Below are 21,038 nucleotides of genomic sequence, written 5' to 3'. Positions count from 1 at the left end.
GTGCTACTTGCAATTTTGCTCGGGTCAAAGGCACAAGTTCACATGAACTGGATAAGAGACATCCTATCCTCCAATGTAAGCATGTTTTCAATAGTAATAAACAAGATCACATGGAAGCATATTAACAAGTTCACATATTCACAACTTTTTTTAACAAGTTCACATCATTTTTTTTTTTTTTTGAGAAAGACAAGTTCACATCACATGGAAGTACAACAGTGTTTCTGATCCGACCTAAGCCTGTCCAGAAGTTTCAGGGAAATAGTATAGCCCGCTCCGGCCCAGTGGCCCAAAGAAACACGGCACACCATGTTTCCTAAAACACTTTGCGGGCCGAAAAGATGTCACCGTGTTCAGCTCAGGCCGGCATCGTGAGCTCGGCAGTCAGTAGATAAGCCGTAAAGCGCACTAGTCGATTTTACGTAACCTGCGCGATTCTCTTCTTGCGACGGAAGCAAAACCTGCGCGAGAGAGACTGCGGGACGACGAGATGGCCGACGTGGAGGACGCCGCCGCCGCACGCCGACGGGCAGCCATCACCGACTACCGCAAGAAGCTGCTCAACTGCAGGGAGCTCGAGTCGCGCGTCGGAACCGGTGAGTCCTCCCCCTCCCCCTCCACTTCCCGCCCTCACCCACCTTGCTCGACTCTAGTGTCCCTAGGGTTCGGGGGCGGTCGATTCCCGTGTCTCACTAGGGGGTTTCGTGGCTGCGTGCGCGGGATCTAGCTGGAGGTTCGGATGTCGAGTAGTTTCTATGTAGATTCGCTGGCCGTGGCGCGGCGTACTCGTTGATTTCGAGGCTTTACCAGGGGTTGGTGATGATTTGCTTCGCGGCTCCTTCCGTGCTAGATCGGGACTTGTGGCGTTAGGTTTTGGCAGCTGTTGATTCAGTAGATTTGGGGTTGGAGCGCTAAATCTGGCCCCGTGGGGACTGGTTGCTTTAGGCCTTGTTTGGATGTTCGTATTCACCTTAATCCACATGTGTTGGGGTGGATTGGAGTAGAACTTGAACTAAATTCCACCCCAATCCACACCAACACATGTGGATTGAGGTGAATACGATAACATCCAAACAAGGCCTTATGTGGATCTGAAATTCTGCAAGTACGAGGTGACTTAGTATTTAGTCTGGTTAATCTTGGTAGCGATTGCTAGGATAATTGGCCCCAATATTTCTCTCTCACCCTGGTTGAGCTGCGTACTATTTGTTGATCACTCACAAACTTTGCTTGTTTGGTCGTTCAAGCGTTTGCAGATAAACAATTAAAGACTTGTTGGGGCATCAATTAGACACTGGCAATTCTTTTATTGAAGTGCGAAACTTCAATTTTCTTAGAGCTTTTGTGTGTGGATCCTCTACATTTTTTTTTGGATCGATTTCAGTTTTGAGGGGTATAGAATTCCATGGCAAAAGTAGCATGTATCCTGAGCTTGAGCTTGGTTACAGCTGCTGCAATCCAAGAGTTGTCCCACTTCTCAGCATGCTAACTGCATGATGGCTGTTTAAGAAAATCATATGGTGCAAATGCTCCTAACTCTGTTCTCTGTATCTGATTATTGGTAATGTGTTTTGAGAGCTAGGGATTTATGTGTTGTGTACCAAGCATAGTTTTCAAGGCGTCGCCTAGGCGACGCCTAGGCGTCCAGGCGTACCCAGCTCGCCTGGGAAACAGTGGCGCCTTGTGGCCTAGGCGTCGCCTAGGCGTCCAGGCGTACCAAGCACTCGCCTGGACGCCTAACCGCCTTTTAAACTATGGTACCAAGAGTCATCTGTTTATGTTTAATAAATCCTTATAAGCTTGAATTGCCCCAGTTCCCTGGTTTAAATTTCTTCCCATCGCAAGCTTTGGTTTCTTCTCTGTTAGTCTTATACTGTTGCTATGAGCCTACTGTACTCTATTACTATTATTTTTCATTTGTAAATTTGATGCACAGCCAAAACTATCAGCATTGGTGCTCCACAATAGCTTTTGTTCTTAGAGGTTAATCTAAGAATTGCCGAAATACATTGTTTGTTTGTTTGTTTTCTGAAAATCTCATTCCAATTTAACTAGTATGATTTGCTTGCTTGTCCCCTTCCATGCAGTGAGAGAAAGCCTTAAAAATGCAAAGAAGGATTTTACCAAGACTGAAGATGACTTGAAGTCTCTGCAGAGTGTGGGGCAAATAATTGGAGAGGTTCTCCGACCTCTTGATAATGAACGCTGTAAGTCCAGCGCATTTCCTGTGTCTTTGGATCTGTATTCATGTACACAGTTTACAGGCTTCAGAGTCAATTCTTTCCCCACTATAAAGGAACACATACTCGTATCTGTTTTTGCCATTCCTCTCTCCTTGGTAGCAATGAATGAGAATACTGCTGTTAATCTATAGTCACCAACTGACTATTTTGTATTTTCTTTGGCATGTCTACATCAAGTACCACTTTTAGTTTCTGTTTTATATTTATCAACGATATAAAGCTGAACACTGAAACACCCGTCTCTTCAGTTATTGTGAAGGCCAGCAGTGGTCCCCGATACGTCGTCGGCTGCCGAAGTAAAGTGGACAAGGAGAAGTTGACGTCTGGAACTCGTGTTGTACTTGACATGACGACCTTGACAATAATGCGCACTCTTCCACGGGAGGTATGTTTATCAGTCATTTTATGCATTTTTCTTCATCTATTCTTAGTTTTTTTTTCTGTTGAAGAACAAATGTTTTCAATGGAAAAATGTATTTTGATGATGTGGAATGAAAATCCTTCAGGTGGATCCTGTGGTATATAACATGCTTCATGAAGATCCAGGAAATGTCAGTTACTCCGCTGTAGGCGGTTTGTCTGATCAGATTAGAGAGCTCAGGGAGTCCATTGAGTTACCTCTTATGAACCCTGAACTCTTTCTTCGTGTGGGAATTAAGCCTCCTAAGGTAAACACAAATATGTGTTTAGATCCCAATTATGCATATGAGGTGAAAGAGATTAATGTCTAATGTTCTGACTGAATATCAATGCTCGTTTGATTTACTCATCCAGGGTGTTCTACTCTACGGTCCTCCAGGAACTGGGAAGACCCTATTGGCAAGGGCTATCGCAAGTAACATCGATGCTAACTTTCTGAAGGTGTGTGGCTTTTCACTTCATTGATGGCATTCAGTATTTCTTACACTTCAAATACGTTGCTTACATAATGTCTAAAAACAGATTGTTTCAAGTGCTATTATCGACAAATACATTGGAGAAAGTGCACGTTTGATTAGAGAAATGTTTGGCTATGCACGGGATCACCAAGTAAGTATCAAAGGCTTGATGTTACTCTTTTTCAGTTCCTGCAAACCTAATGGTTCTGAACTGATCTTTCATTTATCTGGAAGACACTACCATGGTATATTGATATATTCCCTGAAGCTGTGCGTCTAAAGTAGCTATGCAAGCTGGTATACAATACTACAATAGTTTATTTGATGAACATATTGTGTCATAAAAATATTTCCCACCAATGCAATATGGAAGATGTGCTTTACTAATAAAACTGATCATTACTTAATGTGTGGATCTTATTGTTAGTATTGCATGAGAAGAAATACTTTCCAAATTATCATCTTTGCATGAGAAAAATCACTCGGATCAATTACTTCGTTTGAATTCCTGTCGGGGCACTACCAAATCAATAATGCACTTCCCTTACCTGACTCGTATCATCATTCATTTTAGTTCCATCACTCATGATATTTGTTCTTTTCATGTCAATTTTTTCTTATCTAGCCATGCATCATCTTCATGGATGAAATTGATGCCATTGGTGGGCGAAGATTTAGTGAGGGAACTAGTGCTGATCGTGAGATCCAGCGGACGTTGATGGAGCTCCTTAACCAATTAGACGGATTTGACGAGCTAGGAAAGGTAAATTTTTTATTTAGATAACTCATATTTTTTAGGTATAACGGTAATGCTATCTTTAAATGGAAGTTGATCTAACCAAATTTATGCACTCCACATTTATTGGATATATAACACCTGGAAGAACATTACCATGTGATTTACTGTTGTAAACTTCTCGATTTTGCAAGCTCCATTTGATAGTACTGTTGAGCAAATGCATGTTTACTGTTGGAATTTGTAATATAATGAAACTTTATTTGAATAATTGGAATATTGGATGCCGAAAGGTATATTACCTTTATGTTGCTGCTTTATCATTTGTGTAAACTCTGATTTTTGGGGTTTTAGAACTGAGGCAGGTTTAACTGTTCAAAATGTTATTTTGCCGTGCTTTCCCAATCCTGTAATCGGTGTATAATTTTCACGAAATATCTGTCAACACCAGCGTTCTTGTTTTTCCAGAGTCTACATACTCTAAAGTTAGCAATTTGTATGCTTGGTAGGCTCTGCATGGTTAGCTAAATAGGCACAATCAAAGTTACTAGTAACATGATGCCACTTTTCAGAATCCGCTTCAATATTGATTTTTCACTTGCTTGACACAATACTCATGACACTCTATTTACCTTGCATTTTCTATGATTGTTACATAGAGCAGCTTGTGTCTTGCTGTTTCTGTATGAATTCAGTTTGACAAGGATAGTTTGGCTTGAACAGGTAAAGATGATCATGGCCACGAATCGACCTGATGTTCTGGACCCCGCGCTCCTGCGTCCTGGACGTTTAGACAGGAAGATTGAAATTCCGCTACCCAACGAGCAATCAAGAATGGAAGTTCTGAAAATCCATGCAGCTGGTATTGCCAAGCATGGGGAAATTGATTATGAAGCAGTTGTAAAACTAGCTGAAGTGAGTGAGTTGTATTATCATATCTAACCTCTAATCCAATTGTATAGTTTCACCTTACTCTCTTGGTTTTAGGGTTTCAATGGGGCTGATCTTCGGAACGTGTGCACTGAAGCTGGTATGGCTGCAATTCGTGCAGAGAGAGATTATGTAGTCCACGAAGACTTCATGAAGGTGCACTATCTTACACTCCAATCTTGTGTACCTTTGCATAGTGGGGGTTACACATTAACACTCAATCCCTGCATCTTTCATTTCAGGCTGTGCGGAAGCTAAATGATGCAAAAAAGCTGGAATCGAGTGCACATTACAGTGCAGATTTTGGCAAAGAGTAATGTATGATGCTGATGCAACGGACAAATGCATATGGCGTGTATCATCAGGGAGCTCAGTAGAGCGAAAGAAATCAGCTATTTATGTTCTGGCTCCAGGCAGCTCCTCTTTTTCTGCTATTCACAATTTTAGTGAGGAGGATTGTCAAGATGACCAGTGGGAGAAACCATTCGAGAATTTAGTAGTTTTGCACCAGATGCTCTTTGCTTCTGTAAATCATACGTTATCTGCTTCCGTGCGTGTTAGTCTGGTAATAACTCTGGTCGGAACTGTTCTGTTTCCATGTACTTTTGACAGTGTGTGCTTGACTGCGCGGTAACAGAGGAGAAAAGAACAATTTGTATTCATCCTGAACTACGATTTCCCCTCATTTGCACTTGGAAAATTGGATTGGTACCATTAAAAGATCTAAAGTTTAGAAAAATAGCATCGCAGCTTTAGAAAAATAGCATAAAAAATCACTCTGTTACTTATTTCTACCATATCTGTTAACTCACCGTTAACTAGAGCTGAAAAACAACTGGACAACAATACGGCTGCACTTTCGGGTTCCATTTCAGCATATCTTAAGCCCCAGTTTAACAACAATATAGCAGGATGTACAATGACATGTAAGACAATATTTTGAGAGGATATAATACTTCTCAGCAAGATATATAGCACAACTTTCAGCATGACATTAACACAAATTTTAGCAATACGTTGACAAATTACAGCATGTCATTTTTTTTAAAGGTACAGCATGACATTTGTTCACACAAAAGACCACTGTCACAGTAAAAGTACTACATTAGTAATTCATCTACTCATTGATGAGCCTACGATTAATTTCTCCTACAATTAATTCCTCCAGGTGAGATTGTTGGCATTTTGCTAGTTGTTACTCTTGGGCTGGTTGAAGAAAGAGAAGCCATCCTTCTAGTGATTACCCCTAGACTTGAATGAGGCATCGTGGATGGTTCAACAATTGTTTTTGGATGGCTCGAGGAGGCTTCAACTGCTGCAGATTTGCTTTTCCTATGAGGGACAAGCATCAATTATGGACGGCTCAATATTGCAACAAGTACAAGAGTTCCATTACCTTGATTTTTTTTTTCAACATTCTCTTTTAGTAAGGTCAACCCCAGCCTCTCATTCCCTTCCTCACATCTTCCTACTATCATTAGGAGCTTCACCAGTTGAGATGCCCTTAGCAAATCAAGAAGCTGACCATCTGAAGTTAATTTGCATGCCGTATTTTGCCCCGTTATAACCCAAAAATTTGCTTTTTGATTGTTGTCCCATGTAAAATATGGAGTAATATCCTTCTCGAGACCAATGACTGCATACCCTAATGATATTTATTGCACACCATAAACATTAACAATTTTTGTATATATTTGGTTAAACTTAGCGAAAGTTTGATTTCTCAATTCGTAAGATGTGCATTTATTTTGAGAGGAAGGGAGTACACTGCAGCCACTGTGGGAAAATCACAGCGGAGCACAGCTCATACTCGTTTAAACGAGAAGTTGCTGCCTCGATTAATGCCGTTTATTTCAGTTTAGATAAACCTGAGGCGTCCCGAGCCTATCGGAGCAGGCGTCCACGTGTTAGGCTGGAACCACACCCTTCCCTCAGATCCAACGGCTCGCGAAATGCCTCCGCAAACACCTCCCGAATTCAAACGACCGCGGGCAATCCCTCTCCCCCACCCCCCCCCCCCCCCCCCCCCCCCCCCCCCTCGCCTCATCCAAATCGGCAAATCCCCAATTCCTCGGAGGTCGCGGAACCGCCATTGCTGCTCGATCTCTTTCTCTCTCTCCTCCTCGTCGCACCGCTCGTCCGTCCCCGAGGAGGCCCCGGCCGGATGGCGAGGCCATCGGGCCCGCCGGGTGGTCCCCCGGAGCCCGGCCGCCACGACGCGCCGATGCTGCTGCGCGTGCACGTGATCGAGGCGCGGGGCCTGCCGGCCATCTACCTCAACGGCTCCAGCGACCCCTACGTGCGGCTGCAGCTCGGGCGGCGCCGACCGCGGGCGACCACGGTAGTGAAGCGGAGCCTCAGCCCCGTGTGGGACGAGGAGTTCGGGTTCCTCGTTGGCGACGTCGCCGAGGAGCTCGTCGTCTCCGTGCTCAACGAGGACCGCTTCTTCGGCGCCGAGTTCCTGGGCCGGGTAAGGGTGCCCCTCACCGCCATCATGGAGACGGACGACCTGAGTCTCGGCACCAGGTGGTACCAGCTCCAGCCCAGGAGCGGCGCCGCCAAGTTCAGGAAGAAAAGGCGCGGTACTCCCTGCTTACATCCGATTTTTCCTCTTGCATGCCATGGAAATCAATGCTTCATCAGTGATGATATGGTTCAAAGCAGTCGAAACAGATACCAAGGAGATGTGGGTAGGAGAATGGATGCTTGCTCTGCACATGGATTCCAACCTCATGATAGGCGTTCTACTTGTTCAGGGAAATAAAATCATAACGCCTTGATCAAGTTGTTCATAGTCAAGATTTTTCTACTTCCCGTAGCAATGCGCCAAATCCTCTTTAATTGAGTGATTTTCCATATCACAAGTCTTTGTCCCCAATCCTCAGCAGTTTTTTTTATCCCTGTTCTGATGAATGCTTTGCTGTTGAGAAGATCATTTCAAATTTCTGCAGAGTAGAATGCTGTGGTGACTGAAGCTAGCATTATTCACTGTTCAATCATATTTCCTTGCAGGTGAAATTTGCCTGAGAGTATACTTATCGGTTAGGGCCACCCTTTGTGACGACGCACATCAAGCTCCACCACAACTTATTGATGATATATCATGCAGCTCACACAGGTCAGTTGAAACTAATGACTCGTCATTATCAGCTACTGCTAGTAGCCTGGATCTGTCAGCCTTTACCAGCATTGATCGGGCATGCCGCAAAAATTTGGATGGCTTCAACCAAAGCATGATGGAGGTCCGAGGCCCTACAAGCACAGGGCCACCGTCTTGTGTCAGCACAGAGCAATCTATTCTTCTGGAGCCTGAAGAAGACGATGGTAGTGCCATCGCTGATACATCATCAGTAGTGGAGGTCATGTCTCGATACTTCCGGAAATCTGCTGAAGCTACACATTCTGTAGCATCAGATCCTGTGTCCGTAGACCAGTTTCGAAACACACAAATGAATTCTGAGTGTCGTGAAAATGGCGAGGGTTGCACACTGTCTGAGGTCAGTCTTGATGAACTACTGAAAAATATGGAGTCCAAAGACCAAGCTTGTGAAATGCCGGCAAACTTGCCTGGTGGTGTTTTAGTGGACCAATCTTACATTATTGCACCAGCTGAACTGAATTCATGGTTGTTTTCTGGAACTTCAGATTTCTGGCCAGAAGTTTCTGAACTTCAAGGAACAAATGGATTTCAAATTGAGCCCTGGAGGCATGACAATAACGAGAATTGTTTAAAACGAACGATAACTTATACAAAAGCCGCTAGCAAATTAGTTAAATCTGTTAAAGCCACAGAAGAGCAGAAATACTTGAAGGCAACTGGAAGTTCTTTTGCAGTTTTGTCTAGTGTTAGCACTCCTGATGTTCCCTGTGGCAATTGTTTCAAGGTCGAGATATTGTACCGTATAATATCTGGTTCCCAGTTGCCCTTAGAAGAACAGACCACACAACTTACTGTAAGTTGGCGTCTGAACTTTGTTCAGAGTACAATGCTGAAAGGAATGATAGAGAATGGAGCGAAACAAGGCCTTGCAGAGGGTTATTCACATTTCTCTGAGGTACTGTCCCGGAAAATTAAAGTAGCTGAGCTTGACGATGCTAATTCCAAAGATAAGATTTTAGCATCACTGCAGACGCAGAAAGAATCAAACTGGAAGCTGGTTGCCCGCTTCCTTGGAAGCTTTGCATTCATATGCTCTCTCAGTACAGCACTGTATATCATTACACATCTTCATCTAGCCAAGCCTAATGTGGTGCATGGCGGCCTTGAATATTTTGGTATTGATCTTCCAGATTCCATTGGAGAGATTGTATTTTGTCTTATTGTGATCATCCAGGGGCATAATATCATCAAAGTAGGGCGACGTTTTTTGCAGGCCTGGAAACAGCGTGGTAAGCCAGTAATCATCTCTGTGTGATGACTGATATTGACATGTCTTTCTGATGGCCGATCTAGGTTATCCTGTAAATGTTAACGAGTTAATCCAAAATGAAGCAAATATTTTCTTTTCACTACTCTCCTCTATCTATTCCTTTGTATGATTCCCTTAGTCCTCTAAATGACTTTACTAAAAAAATAATCATCTTTAAAAGCTATTATCATTCATTTTCACTGTAACTTGCAAAATTATCCATTCCCTATGGCCAGTCATCTAATTTCCGTTTTTCTTGTCTCAACATTAGGTAGTGATCATGGGGTCAAAGCTCATCGAGATGGTTGGTTGTTGACTATTGCACTTATTGAGGGAAGCGGTGTAGTAAGTGCAGGTACACCTGGTTTTCCTGATCCTTACGTAGTTTTTACCTGCAATGGAAAGAGGAAAACCAGCTCAGTCAAATACCAGACTTCTGAACCAAAATGGAATGGTAAGTGCTGCTTCTACATTATAAGTTTATCTCATCCCACAAGTTAAAAAGGACAGCTGGAAATGGCATGCTGGAAGCACTTTCATCCTCTTGACCTCTCAGATTTGCCTGATTCTTTGATTTTTCAACTCTACAGAAATATTTGAATTTGACGCGATGGACGACCCGCCAGCAAGATTGGACGTGGTTGTGCATGATTCAGATGGGGCAAGCAATGAAACTCCTATTGGTCAAACAGAAGTCAACTTTGTGAAAAACAATTTGTCAGATTTGGGTGACATGTGGCTTCCCCTTGATGGAAGGTTTCCCCAAGGGCACCAGCCCAAATTGCATCTGCGGATCTTTTTGAACAATTCGCGGGGGACTGAAGTTGTTATGAATTATCTGGAAAAAATGGGGAAAGAAGTTGGCAAGAAGGTATGAGTTGTCCAGAATTTGATCTGGGGAAAAGTTCTCTGAATTTGTTTTAATGCTTGCACAATGCATTCTTTTACTGAACTTGCATAACTGAATGTTCAGATGCAATTGCGCTCAGCTCAGACAAATTCTGCATTCCGTAAGCTCTTCAGCCTTCCCCATGAAGAATTTCTCATTGATGATTTCACCTGCCATCTAAAACGGAAAATGCCACTTCAGGTAATCGGGCTTCACTACATGTTCTACTCCCTCCGTTCCAAATTATAAGTCGCTTTGATTTTTTTGGTACATTTATTTTGCTATGCATCTATATATAACATATGTGTAGATACATAACAAATTTGGAACGGAGGGAGTTTCTTAGAATGTCTTGACTTGTCATTGATTCATTTGTTCATGGTACTACTGAAATTTTACTTAGAATAGTTAATAGTATTTTGAAATATGTTCCTTTATTTTCATCGTCCAATATACAGTGCCATTCCTGATATCTTGCATATGTGAAATAAACCAATGTAGATCATGCATACGAAGTTCCTTTTTTTTGTCTCATTGGAACCTTAGTTCATTAAAAATTAAAAGAAAAACAACATAAGAGTTGTGCTCTGTTTTATCATGGTTCATGATAAATTGGTGTCATTTCTGAACACTTTTGAATTTGATGATATGTTGCACAAACACTTTTGATGATGTGTTGCACACTGGTACTCGCCACAGTTTGTTATCTTATTTCGATCTTTTGCATCTAGTTTTGGTCAGACTAATCAAGAACTGAGGTAGTTATCATTTTTCATAGGGGCGCCTCTTTCTTTCCCCAAGAATAACTGGATTCTATTCCAATATATTTGGCCGGAAAACCAAGTTTTTCTTCCTTTGGGAAGATATCGATGACATCCAGGTTGTTCCACCGAAACTAGCAACAGTCGGCAGTCCATCATTGATGATCATCCTTCGCAAGGACAGAGGTTTTGAAGCCAGGCATGGCGCCAAAGCACTGGATCCTCAAGGGAGACTGAAGTTCCATTTTCAGACATTTGTTTCATTCAATGATGCTCACAGGTATGTATCATTCCTTTACCCCCCCTTTCTTTTCATTCCATGCTGATATGAAGATTCCAAAGAGATATGAAACCCTACTGTACATTTGTTTAAGATTATTACAGGTTAAAGTTTTAAAGATATGCTTTATCGATCATTGTATCACACCAATAGATAAAGTGCCTTTCAATAAGGATTGCCATTAATGCTTTATGCAAATTTTGTATCCTAAGTCCCTGAGTCCTGAAAGAATATCTTCAACAATCAATGACATCACATAAATAAAAACATGGCAGGAAAAAAAGATATCTCGAATTTCTTGGTGTTTGCTTGCCGTAGTATGATGGCCTACAACCCAGTTTCCTGCCTCTTTTCTCTATAGAGCTTGCTGTCTTTCTGATGCATTGACTGAAATAGTCCCCTAGGGTTCAAAATTTCGGCGAAATTTCGCGAATTTCGGTAATTTCGGTGGTCGCCGAAAGAAAAACCCAAAAATTCGTAATACACTAATACATGTTTTATATAAGTGTAGACTCATATTTTCTATTGTTTATATTGCATATTCTTCTACCCAATAGATGTGTAGCCATAAATCATACTAATATTTGTTTATATCTAATTTTTTTTAGGAAAAGCATACTTCATGTGCTAGTCTCTAAAAAAATTTTGGCGAAATTTCGGCCAAATTTCGTGAAATTCGGTAATTTCGGTGGTGGACGAAATTTTTGCAATACCGAAATTAAAAACCATCCTATTTAAATAATAGTTTTCTGTGGATGTCATCCTGCCTAAAAGAAGTCATGAAATAGGTTACATCATGTATAAATAATAGTTTTAAAAGGAAACTAAAATTTCTTCAGGTGAGTACTTAAATATACATATCCAAGGTCCAAACCAGGACCTGGCTTTTCAGTGGTAACAAGCAACTAAGTTGATTTCCCAGACTGGACCCAGCGAACAGAAATCTGAAGCAATTTCCTGGTAGCCAGATTGGTTACAATTTGTCTCAATGTTCATGCTAAAACTCAAATTGGTGAACTGAGCAATCTGTTCCCATTACATTAACAGAAAGCGATGTGGCTAGGGTCTTTGGATTTAAAGGGCAGGATCATTCTAGAGCGATGAGAAAGAACCAATGCTCTAACCAGGGATTCTTTCACCTCAGTGAGCTTGGTGTTTTTCTTGGTTTCTTGATGAAGGCATTCAAAGATACATCAAAACTTTTCAGGATTTTCAAATTTCCTTGGTTATAGTCGTTACATAAGTTGTTAAAAATGCCTTTCTTTTGTGTGGTTTCAAAGGAATTTTTAAGGAAGCCTATTTTGAAATAAGCTTCACAAACACAAATACTTCTCTCTAAACTATATGAACATTCATACACAATTGAACAAACGAAATAAGTCATCCTTACCAAATTTTCTGGAACAAAAATAGTGTATTAATAATAATTTATTTTATATTATTAAGATCCCTTAGTGGTAGCTTGTTATACATTGTTTGGTCCCATTCTTCCATTATTATTGCAATATAAGCTTTTCTTGTCAAATAGTTATGTTAATGTATCAAACAACTTTTTGACAGAATTATTATGGAAATTTGGAAAATGCGGTCACCAGGTCTGGAACAAAAAGGTGAGATGATCGATAAAGAACCTGAACTGAAAGAGAACCCGTATGAAGAAGGTTCTCTATTGGCCAACGAAGATGTAAAAATGTCAGAAGTCTACTCGGCGGTTCTTTCTGTCGACGTGAGTCTTGTGCCTTGCCAATGAAAACACGTCTGGAACCTCATAAATGCAGGCGCAAATGATTCTGTTGAAATCTAATCAAATTCTGTATTTGCAGGTCAGTGCCTTAATGGAGATGTTCTCTGGAGGTCCACTGGAACACAAAGTGATGGAGAGAGCCGGTTGTGTTGACTACTCAGCTACAGAATGGGAGCTGCTAAACCGTAATGTATACCAACGTCGTATAAGCTTTCGGTTTGACAAAAGCTTGTCAAGATATGGAGGGGAAGCAACGACCACTCAGCAAAAGTATAACTTACCGAATCAAAATGACTGGATTGTCGAGGAGGTGATGACCCTCCAAGGTGTCCAGAATGAAGACTACTCCAGTGTAAGATCATGAAAGCAGAGCTCGATGAAAGCACTCGAATGTTTTACTCAATTTTTCAGGTAACAGTTGGTGCTTGCTGAAATTGCAGATCCAATTGAAATACCACATGACTAGCACGCCCTTGAGACCAAACAGCTGCAGCATCAAGGTTTTGTTAGGGATTGCCTGGTTGAAGGGCACTAAGCATCAGAAGAAGGCTGCAAAGAATGTCATGATGAATTCCGCCAACAGGCTGAGGGAGATCTTTTCAGAAGTCGAGAAGGAGGTCACATCAAGGAAAGGTAACCCTTTTGAAAACCAACTGATTCCTCATTCCAGTAAATAAATCGCTGAAGCAACCCTGGCTCAAGACAGAAACGATAAATGCTCAGAGGAACTTCATCTCACCCAAGTAATGTAAATTAATGTCTTTGATCTGGAACAACAGTAACAATGACTTGTATCTGTGAAATGCAATTCCAGGTTCAAGCTAACTGCCGTAAGGTCAACATGGATTGATTCAGGTAGATGATGATAGCAACTGTCAGCTGTGGACATGATCAGCAATAGTCCGTTAGCGTCACAGTTTGTTTCAGCTATTACCATTACTGCTGGTGGCCAACTTTTGCACAGATGGCTAGCCAATGTGAAAAGAGTTTTTGCACAGATAGCCCTAGATATGTTCTCACACTTATTAATTAGTTCAGTGTTAGTTCAAGTAGAGTTGTGTATATAGAAAATAGGAAAGTGTAACTCGTTTCTTTGGGGAATACTGCAAACAATTGTTTGAGCAAAAAAGTTTGTAATGCAGTCTCAGGAATTGAAAGACAACAAAATGCAAGAATATCGATCAAAACTTTCCTTGCTTCAACAGTGTGCAAGCCTAAGGAGCTGGGAGGATTGGGAGTGCCGGACCTAGAAAGATTTGGGAGAGCTCTTCGCCTCAAGATGGCTGTGGCAAGAATGGGTAGATGACTCAAAGCCATGGGTGGGAACGGAAGTACCGTGCAACAACACAGATCGCCTCCTTTTCAACTCCTCTACCACAATCACAATCGGAAACGGTAACAAGGCTCGCTTCTGGCATCATATTTGGCTTGATGGAGAAGCGCCCAGATACTTGGCGCCACACCTGTTCCAGCTAGTGCGCAGGAAGAATAGGACAGTGAGTCAGGAACTACACAATGGCAATTGGATCCGATCGCTGCGGGCGCATGTGACAACAACAACACAGCTGCAAGAATTTATCGGGCTTTGGATCAGATTGAAAGGGGTGTAGCTACAGCTTGACGTGTAGGACACAATCACTTGGAAGTGGACAGCCATGTTCGGTATACTTGATTCAATTCAGAGGATCCCATCGAAGATTCAAGCACGAACTCATCTGGAAGGCGCAAGCAGAAAACAAATGCAAACTGCACGCTTGGATCTTAATGCACAACAAAGTCCTAACGGCGGACAACCTGCAAAAGAGGGGATGGCCTCATTAAGAACATTGTGTTTTGTGTAATGGACCTTTGGAGACAGGGCTTCATCTCTCTTTGCTTTGCCCCTTTGCATAGGCCGTTTGGGGTCAAGTGTTATCTTGGGAAAATCTCATGGTGCAGTTGCCGCAGCAGGACCCCGCCTGCATTGCCGAATGGTGAGAAGATGCAGCAAACAAGATCCCAAAATAGGAACGCAGACGTTTCAATGGAATACTAATATATATTGTGTGGAACTCGTGGAAGGAGAGGAATATGAGGATTTTTTTAGAACGAGTTCAAGACAGCACAGCAGACATTGTGTAAAGGCGCGGGCTTTTTCCTTTGCGGGGTGAAAAAACTAACCGTGAGAGGAGTGTATCTACTTTGGTTTAGGACCGGTGTGATTAGCCCAATAAATGCCACGTGTACATAAAACACTCTCGTTCCTATATTTAATTAAGCGGTAGAGCTCCTGCCTTTTCTTTAAAAAAAAAAACTTTCGTTGCTTACTAGATTAGTGACCTCTATCCTATCCGACATCGCAAGTTCAGTCTGTCATGGAAATCTGTTACAAATCAGAAGTTCAGAACAAGGACAACCAAGGGATCAAAGGAGAAAGGACAACAAAGAATTTCAGGAACATACAGATACAAGAGAATCTCGGGCCCCCGAACTGCCTGCACCATCGCCTTGAACGCCGCCCTCGAGGTTCGTGGACGGCCAGAGCCTCAGCTCGACGAGCAATTCGTCGGTGCTGCAATCCACATCCATCGCCGCCGCCTCGCTCGCATTGTTGCCCCTGACGAGATCACCTGCCACCAGCGGAAACAGCTTCAGGCACTCGCCGCTCAGATCAACCCCGGTCGGCGGCGGGTGGCGGAGCACTGGGATGGTGATGCCTCTGCCGACATCCCCCGGCGCCAAAGGAAACAGAGCTAGCGTCCCGTCGGGGAGGCGGAGGAGGTGGATGGGTGCAGCCGCCCGCCGCCGCTGCTGCTGGTACACCTTGCCGAGGACGGAGTGCCAGCGGTTCTTGACGGCGTTGTCGGTGCGGCCCGGGAGGAAGCCCGCGATGGTGGCCCACTTGTTGGGGTACAGGCGGTAGAGCGCGATGATCCTCTCGTCCTCTTGGAGGGAGAAGGGGCTGCTGGTGTCGACGATGGGGCTCAGGTGCTGGCACCACCGGAGGCGGCACGACTTGGGGTTGCGCCCGGCCAGCGCCTCGCTGATGGCCGCCCAGTTCTGCGGGCCGTGCAGCCGGACCTGCTCCCGCAGCACCGCGTCCTCCTCCTTGGTCCACGCCGATTTCTTCATCATGGCCACCGGCCGGACGTCGTCCACCGCCGCCTCGTCCGGCACCGCCATCGGCTGTCGCCTCGTTTCTTGCGGCGGAGGCTGCGATCGAGTCGTTTCGGGCCTTGTCCTTGTGGGAGTGGATGCGGTCGGTTCGGTGCCAAGTGCCGCCGCGGCGGGTTTCCTTTTATACACTTGATTCTCTCCCTCTGAATTCGAAACCGAACCCGAGTGGGTTCCTATGGATCGACCTAGGTACATGTCGACACTTATACTTCGTGCCGACGCTCAGATTACAAGATTTCGATTGTGAGATTTGGAGAAAGCTGAGTAGCGAGGGAATTGAAAGGGAAGATGCACAGTAGACAGTACAGCCAGGTAGTCTTCGCGGGTCCAGCGGCGTAGGCGGCTCTTTCGAAGGCTGGATTCGGCAAAATGTGGCAAAAGGATAGTATATATAGTAATTAATGGCGTGCTTGCTTTCTTTACCAAGCTTGGGGGGCTCTAGCCCCCCTACCGCTGCAGATCCCCTTGAGCCCCCATGGAGTTCCTGCAAAAAAATTCCACCATGGCTGTTGAGTAGGAAGGCCCCCCCTACCGCTGCAGATCCCCTTGAGCCCCATGGAGTCCCTGCAAAAAAATCCACCATGGCTGTTGAGTAGGAGGGGCTAAAGATGTCGAACTCTTCAGTCTAAGACGACATTGCTTTTCTTGGGCCAGAGAGATAGCAGGCCTTTTTCATTAATTCCCACCTGGATGGCCTCGGTTGCAACCCAAGAAGGCCCAGGCGACGACCCTCCAATTCAGTCGATTGAAGGCCCAGGCAAGATAACACCCAGGCAGGCCTCTAGCCAGCACGGTGCCGAACTGCCAATCAAGAAGGCCCATCTCCCTGTATATTTGCTTATTGCTTTTACCTTATTTGATGTTGTGGCATGCTTTTACCTTATCCATTTTACCAATTTTGTTTTTTTTTACAACATTTTACCAATTTTGTTAAAATTTGTGATTCGAATTGCCGAAGGAATATGGACTAAAAATTATGTACAACCAATAATAGACCTTTTGCTATAGTGATATTTCTTCAGCCCCCCCCCCCTATAAGTATTTCTTGGATCCGCCACTGCCACAAAGATCTCGAGGTGTTTTAGCTGGGGATCCAAATAACCACTTTCCATCTATATCCTCAGTCAGCAAGGTCATACGGTAAATTGGATCTCACACTTCATTAATTCAGCGTTAGTTCAAGTAGAGTTGTGTAATATACAATCAAAACTTATCACAAGATTCAACGGAGCTAAGATGAAAGAATTCATATTTCGTGTCACAGGCTCACAGCTTATCCAGATAATAAATGTATACGCGGATGTTAAATTGGATAAGAACCAAACCTGTATCTTTGAATAACAAAGCAGCACAAAACTACAAGCTATATTGATTCACACGACAGCTAACTGCCAACAGAAGGTATGGAAATATGGTGGATCAAACATAAAGAAACGACAAAGAAATTTAAAAGGCATAACTTATTTCTTTGGAGAATAGTAGTCAAACAATTGAGCAAACAAGTTTATAACATACAAGTTGATCTCAGCTCAAAGCACTATTACAACATCAAAAGGGCAAATTCAGAATGTCATTCGAAATATGGCCATCAAAAGCTGAATTAGGCCTCATATCAGCCATCTGCCAACGCCGCTGGAATGGGCTCTTCTATCTTGATCCTACTGAAAACATCACGAACATCAGCATGGTTCTGGATGCTAGCAGGAGACTGGGAAAGCAGCTGCTGTGCAACTTCATGCCTATCTTCTTTCAACAAAGCTTGAAACAAGCGCACATAAGTTATTCTTGATGGCAACCCTTTTGATGATGTTGCATTGAACAGGCCCAGGGCATCATCCACTGTCCCAGACTTTGAAATATGTGTGATACAAGGATCAATAAATGATGGATAGCCGTGACTTTTCATCAAACCTAGCACTTCAAATGCTTGTTTTAGATGCCCTTGGCGGATCAACTTGTGGATCAAATACTTGTAGGTTGTCTGCCAAGGAACTACATTCTTTTCAGACATCAGGTTCTTCAGAACTTTGAATGCTTCCTTTGCCCCTTTCTTCTTACATAATCCAGAAACCAGCGCCTCAAGAGCAGAACCCACATTCTCGTTGTCGTTGCCGCTTCTTTCCAGCATTTCATGGAAACATGACACTGAAGTGTCAACATTTTCACCAAGAGAATACTTCTGAACTAAAGAAGACCATACCTTTGAACCTAACTTATGCCCTGACTGTTCCACATCAACCAAATACTTGTGTGCTTCTTCAAGATTGCCAGCATCACACATTGCAAGAATAACTTTCTCATGGTCGACACTGTCTGGTGCAAAGCCACCTTCCTTCATCGCCATGAGCACTCTACCACTCTCCCCAAGCCTCGCCACACTCCTCAATGACTTGAGAACAGAATCAAAGGCCAAGGCTTTGACCTCATTGCCCGCATGCTGATAGTACCTCACGACCCTTGTTACCAACTTAAGATCCAAATCACCAGTCACCACAACCTTCTTCAGCAGGACGACAAAATCCTCCTCCGAGAGCTTCTCTGGTCTGCTTGCCATGAATCGGAACAGGTCCACTGCATCCTCAACCATCTTCCTCTTGAGGAACCTGTCGGTGACAGTAACATACACATCCCGATCCATCTCAAGCCCCTTACCCCTCATCTTCCGCAAGACCTCGTGGAACTCCTGGATGCAGTCCTCACGGCCGAGAACCTTTGCCATTGCATTGTAAACCTTGCCCCAACCAATTCCAGACCCAGCCGACTGCTCCACCCACTGGAAGAACACCATCGCCTGCCGCGGGAACTGCCGGACCTTCTCCACCACCAATGCCACCAATTCATCAGCCACCTCAACGCCCGATTCACTCAGCATGTCCAGCTTTGACGAGTCATCCTTGCCCGGCGCCCGGAGAATTTTGCATACCTCGGCCGCCGCCGCGTTCCTGCCGTGCGCGGCGAAGGCGTCCTGGAGAAGGTCGGCGTCCCTGGCCATGTCCTTGGCCCGGAAGCTCTCGGAGGCGGCACGGAAGGCGGCCTTGGAGATTCCGTAGCCCTTGGACCGCATGGAGGTGACGAGGGACCAGAAGCGCTGGGCGTCGCCGTGCGCGGCGGCGAGCTTGAGCATGGAGTTGAAGGACCGGGAGTTGAGGGTAGCCTTGGCGGCGGGGTCGGAGGCGGCCCAAGAGAAGAACCGCGAGGCCGCGGGGTAGTTTCCCGCGAGCCCCGGGTCGAGGAGGAGCGCGGGGACGGTGTCCGGGTGGGAGAGGTCGACGCCGGCGGACTGGATCGCGGCGGCCGGGTCAGCGGGCGGGGTGGGCTCAGAGAAGAGGGCGGCGATGGTGGATGATGATGAGGAAGAGGATGAGAAGAGGCGACCGAGGTGGCAGGGTACGAGGGCGGTGAGGCGGACGCCGCCGGAGGTGAGGGCTGCGCGGAGCATGGTGGCGGCGGCGGAGAGGGGAGAGGGGAGAAGGGTCGGACGAGGTTGGAGGAGGGGTTTCGAAATGGGTTGGGGGTTTAGCCGTTTGCTTACCTCGGCCCGATAGTGGTTTCTGGTTTGGGCCTGTTGCCTATGCGGGAAAGGAAGGTTCAGCCCAAGAGCCTGACCGCCAGATGCATAAGGTTTGGCCCATGGCTCTTTCGGCCCCGCTTTACAAAAAAAACATTAGGCTAGGCTGGGTTAACTGGATTTCCTGGAGATTTGAACTTACACACCTTTCGGCGTTTTTTTTGGGTAACACCTTCGGTGTTTGAGATGATATTCATGCTACAATACCATACTAGATGGATAGCTCGGAATGTATGGCTTTTCAGCATTTTAGATATGTTGAGCCTGCTTGGTTGAAGACTAATTTTTGCATGCCAATCTTAGGGCAAGTTGATATTTTGATAAGACAACCAAGGTTGATACTCAGTTTGCTACCAACAAGAGAGTCTGCCAAAAGTTTTGGAAGATATTGTCAGAATTTTGGCATTAAAGCAATTGCATGCAAAATCTTTTAATTTTGTACATATTTTGTTTTGGTAAAAATTGACTTTGCAACCAAAAAGACACATTTCAAATTTCTATATCTATACCTAATAATAAAGAGGCAAAATTCCAGCCTATTTTTTTCATCCATCCATTTTTTGTCCATCTCCCTTTAACTACTGGACAATAGAGAGTTTCTTCCGTCCGGACTTATATATATAACCGGTGCTTATACATAGAATAACTCTTGTCTAGCGTGATACGGAGTCCAATTCTAATATATACACAATCTTAAAGTAATATATATCTATCTACCCTACTAATTCATCAATTTTTTCTTTGCTAAACCCACCCAAAAAAAATGTCCCCCCCGCTAAGAAAGCCCCTATCCATCCACCCAGAAAAGTGTACCCAGAAATTCAACACCTTTAAAATAAACAATCCAGATTTAGTCCAAGTCTTCTCTCTCCTTACTCACTTAAATCCAACGGTTAGCATCCAGTGTGTCAACCTCCTCATCCCCCTCATCTCCCACACCCGCGTCAAGCCCCCGCACGCCCACGCTTAGAAGCGCACGGTTCGATCCCTCACGTTGCCTTTTTTCCGTCTAGAGCAACAACGGAAGAAAAAAGAGAGAATTCCCTGTGTGTCATTATAAAAGATCGCAATTCCCTATGTCCCTGAAAAAGTTCAGCAATCTTCAGCGCTACTGCTCCAACTTTTCCATGCCCTCTATGCCACTTCCGTTAGTTTGGCCCCTAACGCCGTCAAACTGTGGATGTGAAAAGACGAAAATAACCTTAAGTCTAAATATGTCATTAATTTTTTTCAGCATCTTAACGACTTCAAATAAAAAACTCAAAACTAGAAAGTTGTAGATCTCGTCGAGATCTATAATTTTTATATAAAAATTATTTTCATTTAATTTTGCAAAAAAAATATGATTTGATATGATTAATATATCTTAGAAAAATTATATTATTTTTTATGGAATTAAATGAAAATAATTTTTATATGAAAATTATAGATCTCGACGAGATCT

The 21,038-nt window shown here is 43.9% G+C and overlaps 4 protein-coding genes across 6 annotated transcripts; 2 read left to right on the top strand and 2 right to left on the bottom strand.

The window, feature by feature from the left end:
* Positions 1–413: 413 nt before the first annotated feature.
* On the top strand, positions 414–5,449 carry LOC136471355 (26S proteasome regulatory subunit S10B homolog B-like). Its single transcript, XM_066469084.1, has 10 exons — positions 414–596; positions 2,088–2,207; positions 2,492–2,628; positions 2,750–2,911; positions 3,018–3,104; positions 3,186–3,272; positions 3,747–3,884; positions 4,581–4,772; positions 4,845–4,943; positions 5,030–5,449. The coding sequence occupies exons 1-10, from the start codon at positions 491–493 to the stop codon at positions 5,102–5,104; spliced, it is 1,203 nt and encodes a 400-aa protein (XP_066325181.1). The 5' UTR covers positions 414–490; the 3' UTR covers positions 5,105–5,449.
* A 1,426-nt stretch (positions 5,450–6,875) lies between these two features.
* LOC136471353 (C2 and GRAM domain-containing protein At1g03370-like) lies at positions 6,876–14,566 on the top strand. 3 transcript variants are annotated; one of them, XM_066469082.1, is made up of 10 exons: positions 6,876–7,369; positions 7,800–9,176; positions 9,468–9,650; positions 9,787–10,067; positions 10,191–10,286; positions 10,864–11,126; positions 12,687–12,852; positions 12,950–13,222; positions 13,311–13,503; positions 13,685–14,566. In XM_066469082.1, exons 1-10 carry the CDS (start codon positions 6,952–6,954, stop codon positions 13,693–13,695), a joined length of 3,261 nt encoding a protein of 1,086 aa, XP_066325179.1. In that variant the 5' UTR covers positions 6,876–6,951; the 3' UTR covers positions 13,696–14,566. The 3 variants fall into 3 exon arrangements, with proteins under 3 accessions (XP_066325179.1, XP_066325178.1, XP_066325180.1); XM_066469081.1 differs by having other exon boundaries at positions 10,170–10,286; positions 13,685–14,565; XM_066469083.1 differs by lacking the exon at positions 13,685–14,566 and having other exon boundaries at positions 10,170–10,286; positions 13,289–13,475.
* A 489-nt stretch (positions 14,567–15,055) lies between these two features.
* Positions 15,056–16,452, bottom strand: LOC136471352 (uncharacterized). The gene has a single exon (XM_066469080.1). It carries the CDS (start codon positions 16,219–16,221, stop codon positions 15,301–15,303), a length of 921 nt encoding a protein of 306 aa, XP_066325177.1. The 5' UTR covers positions 16,222–16,452; the 3' UTR covers positions 15,056–15,300.
* Positions 16,453–17,230: 778 nt separating this feature from the next.
* On the bottom strand, positions 17,231–19,507 carry LOC136475983 (pentatricopeptide repeat-containing protein At3g02490, mitochondrial-like). Its single transcript, XM_066473639.1, has one exon. It carries the CDS (start codon positions 19,463–19,465, stop codon positions 17,639–17,641), a length of 1,827 nt encoding a protein of 608 aa, XP_066329736.1. The 5' UTR covers positions 19,466–19,507; the 3' UTR covers positions 17,231–17,638.
* Between the last annotated feature and the right edge of the window lie 1,531 nt (positions 19,508–21,038).

The sequence above is a fragment of the Miscanthus floridulus genome, chromosome 8 (assembly GCF_019320115.1).
Source record: "Miscanthus floridulus cultivar M001 chromosome 8, ASM1932011v1, whole genome shotgun sequence".
In the NCBI taxonomy this organism is placed as follows: Eukaryota; Viridiplantae; Streptophyta; class Magnoliopsida; order Poales; family Poaceae; genus Miscanthus; species Miscanthus floridulus.
This window is presented reverse-complemented; position numbering and strand designations above follow the sequence as displayed.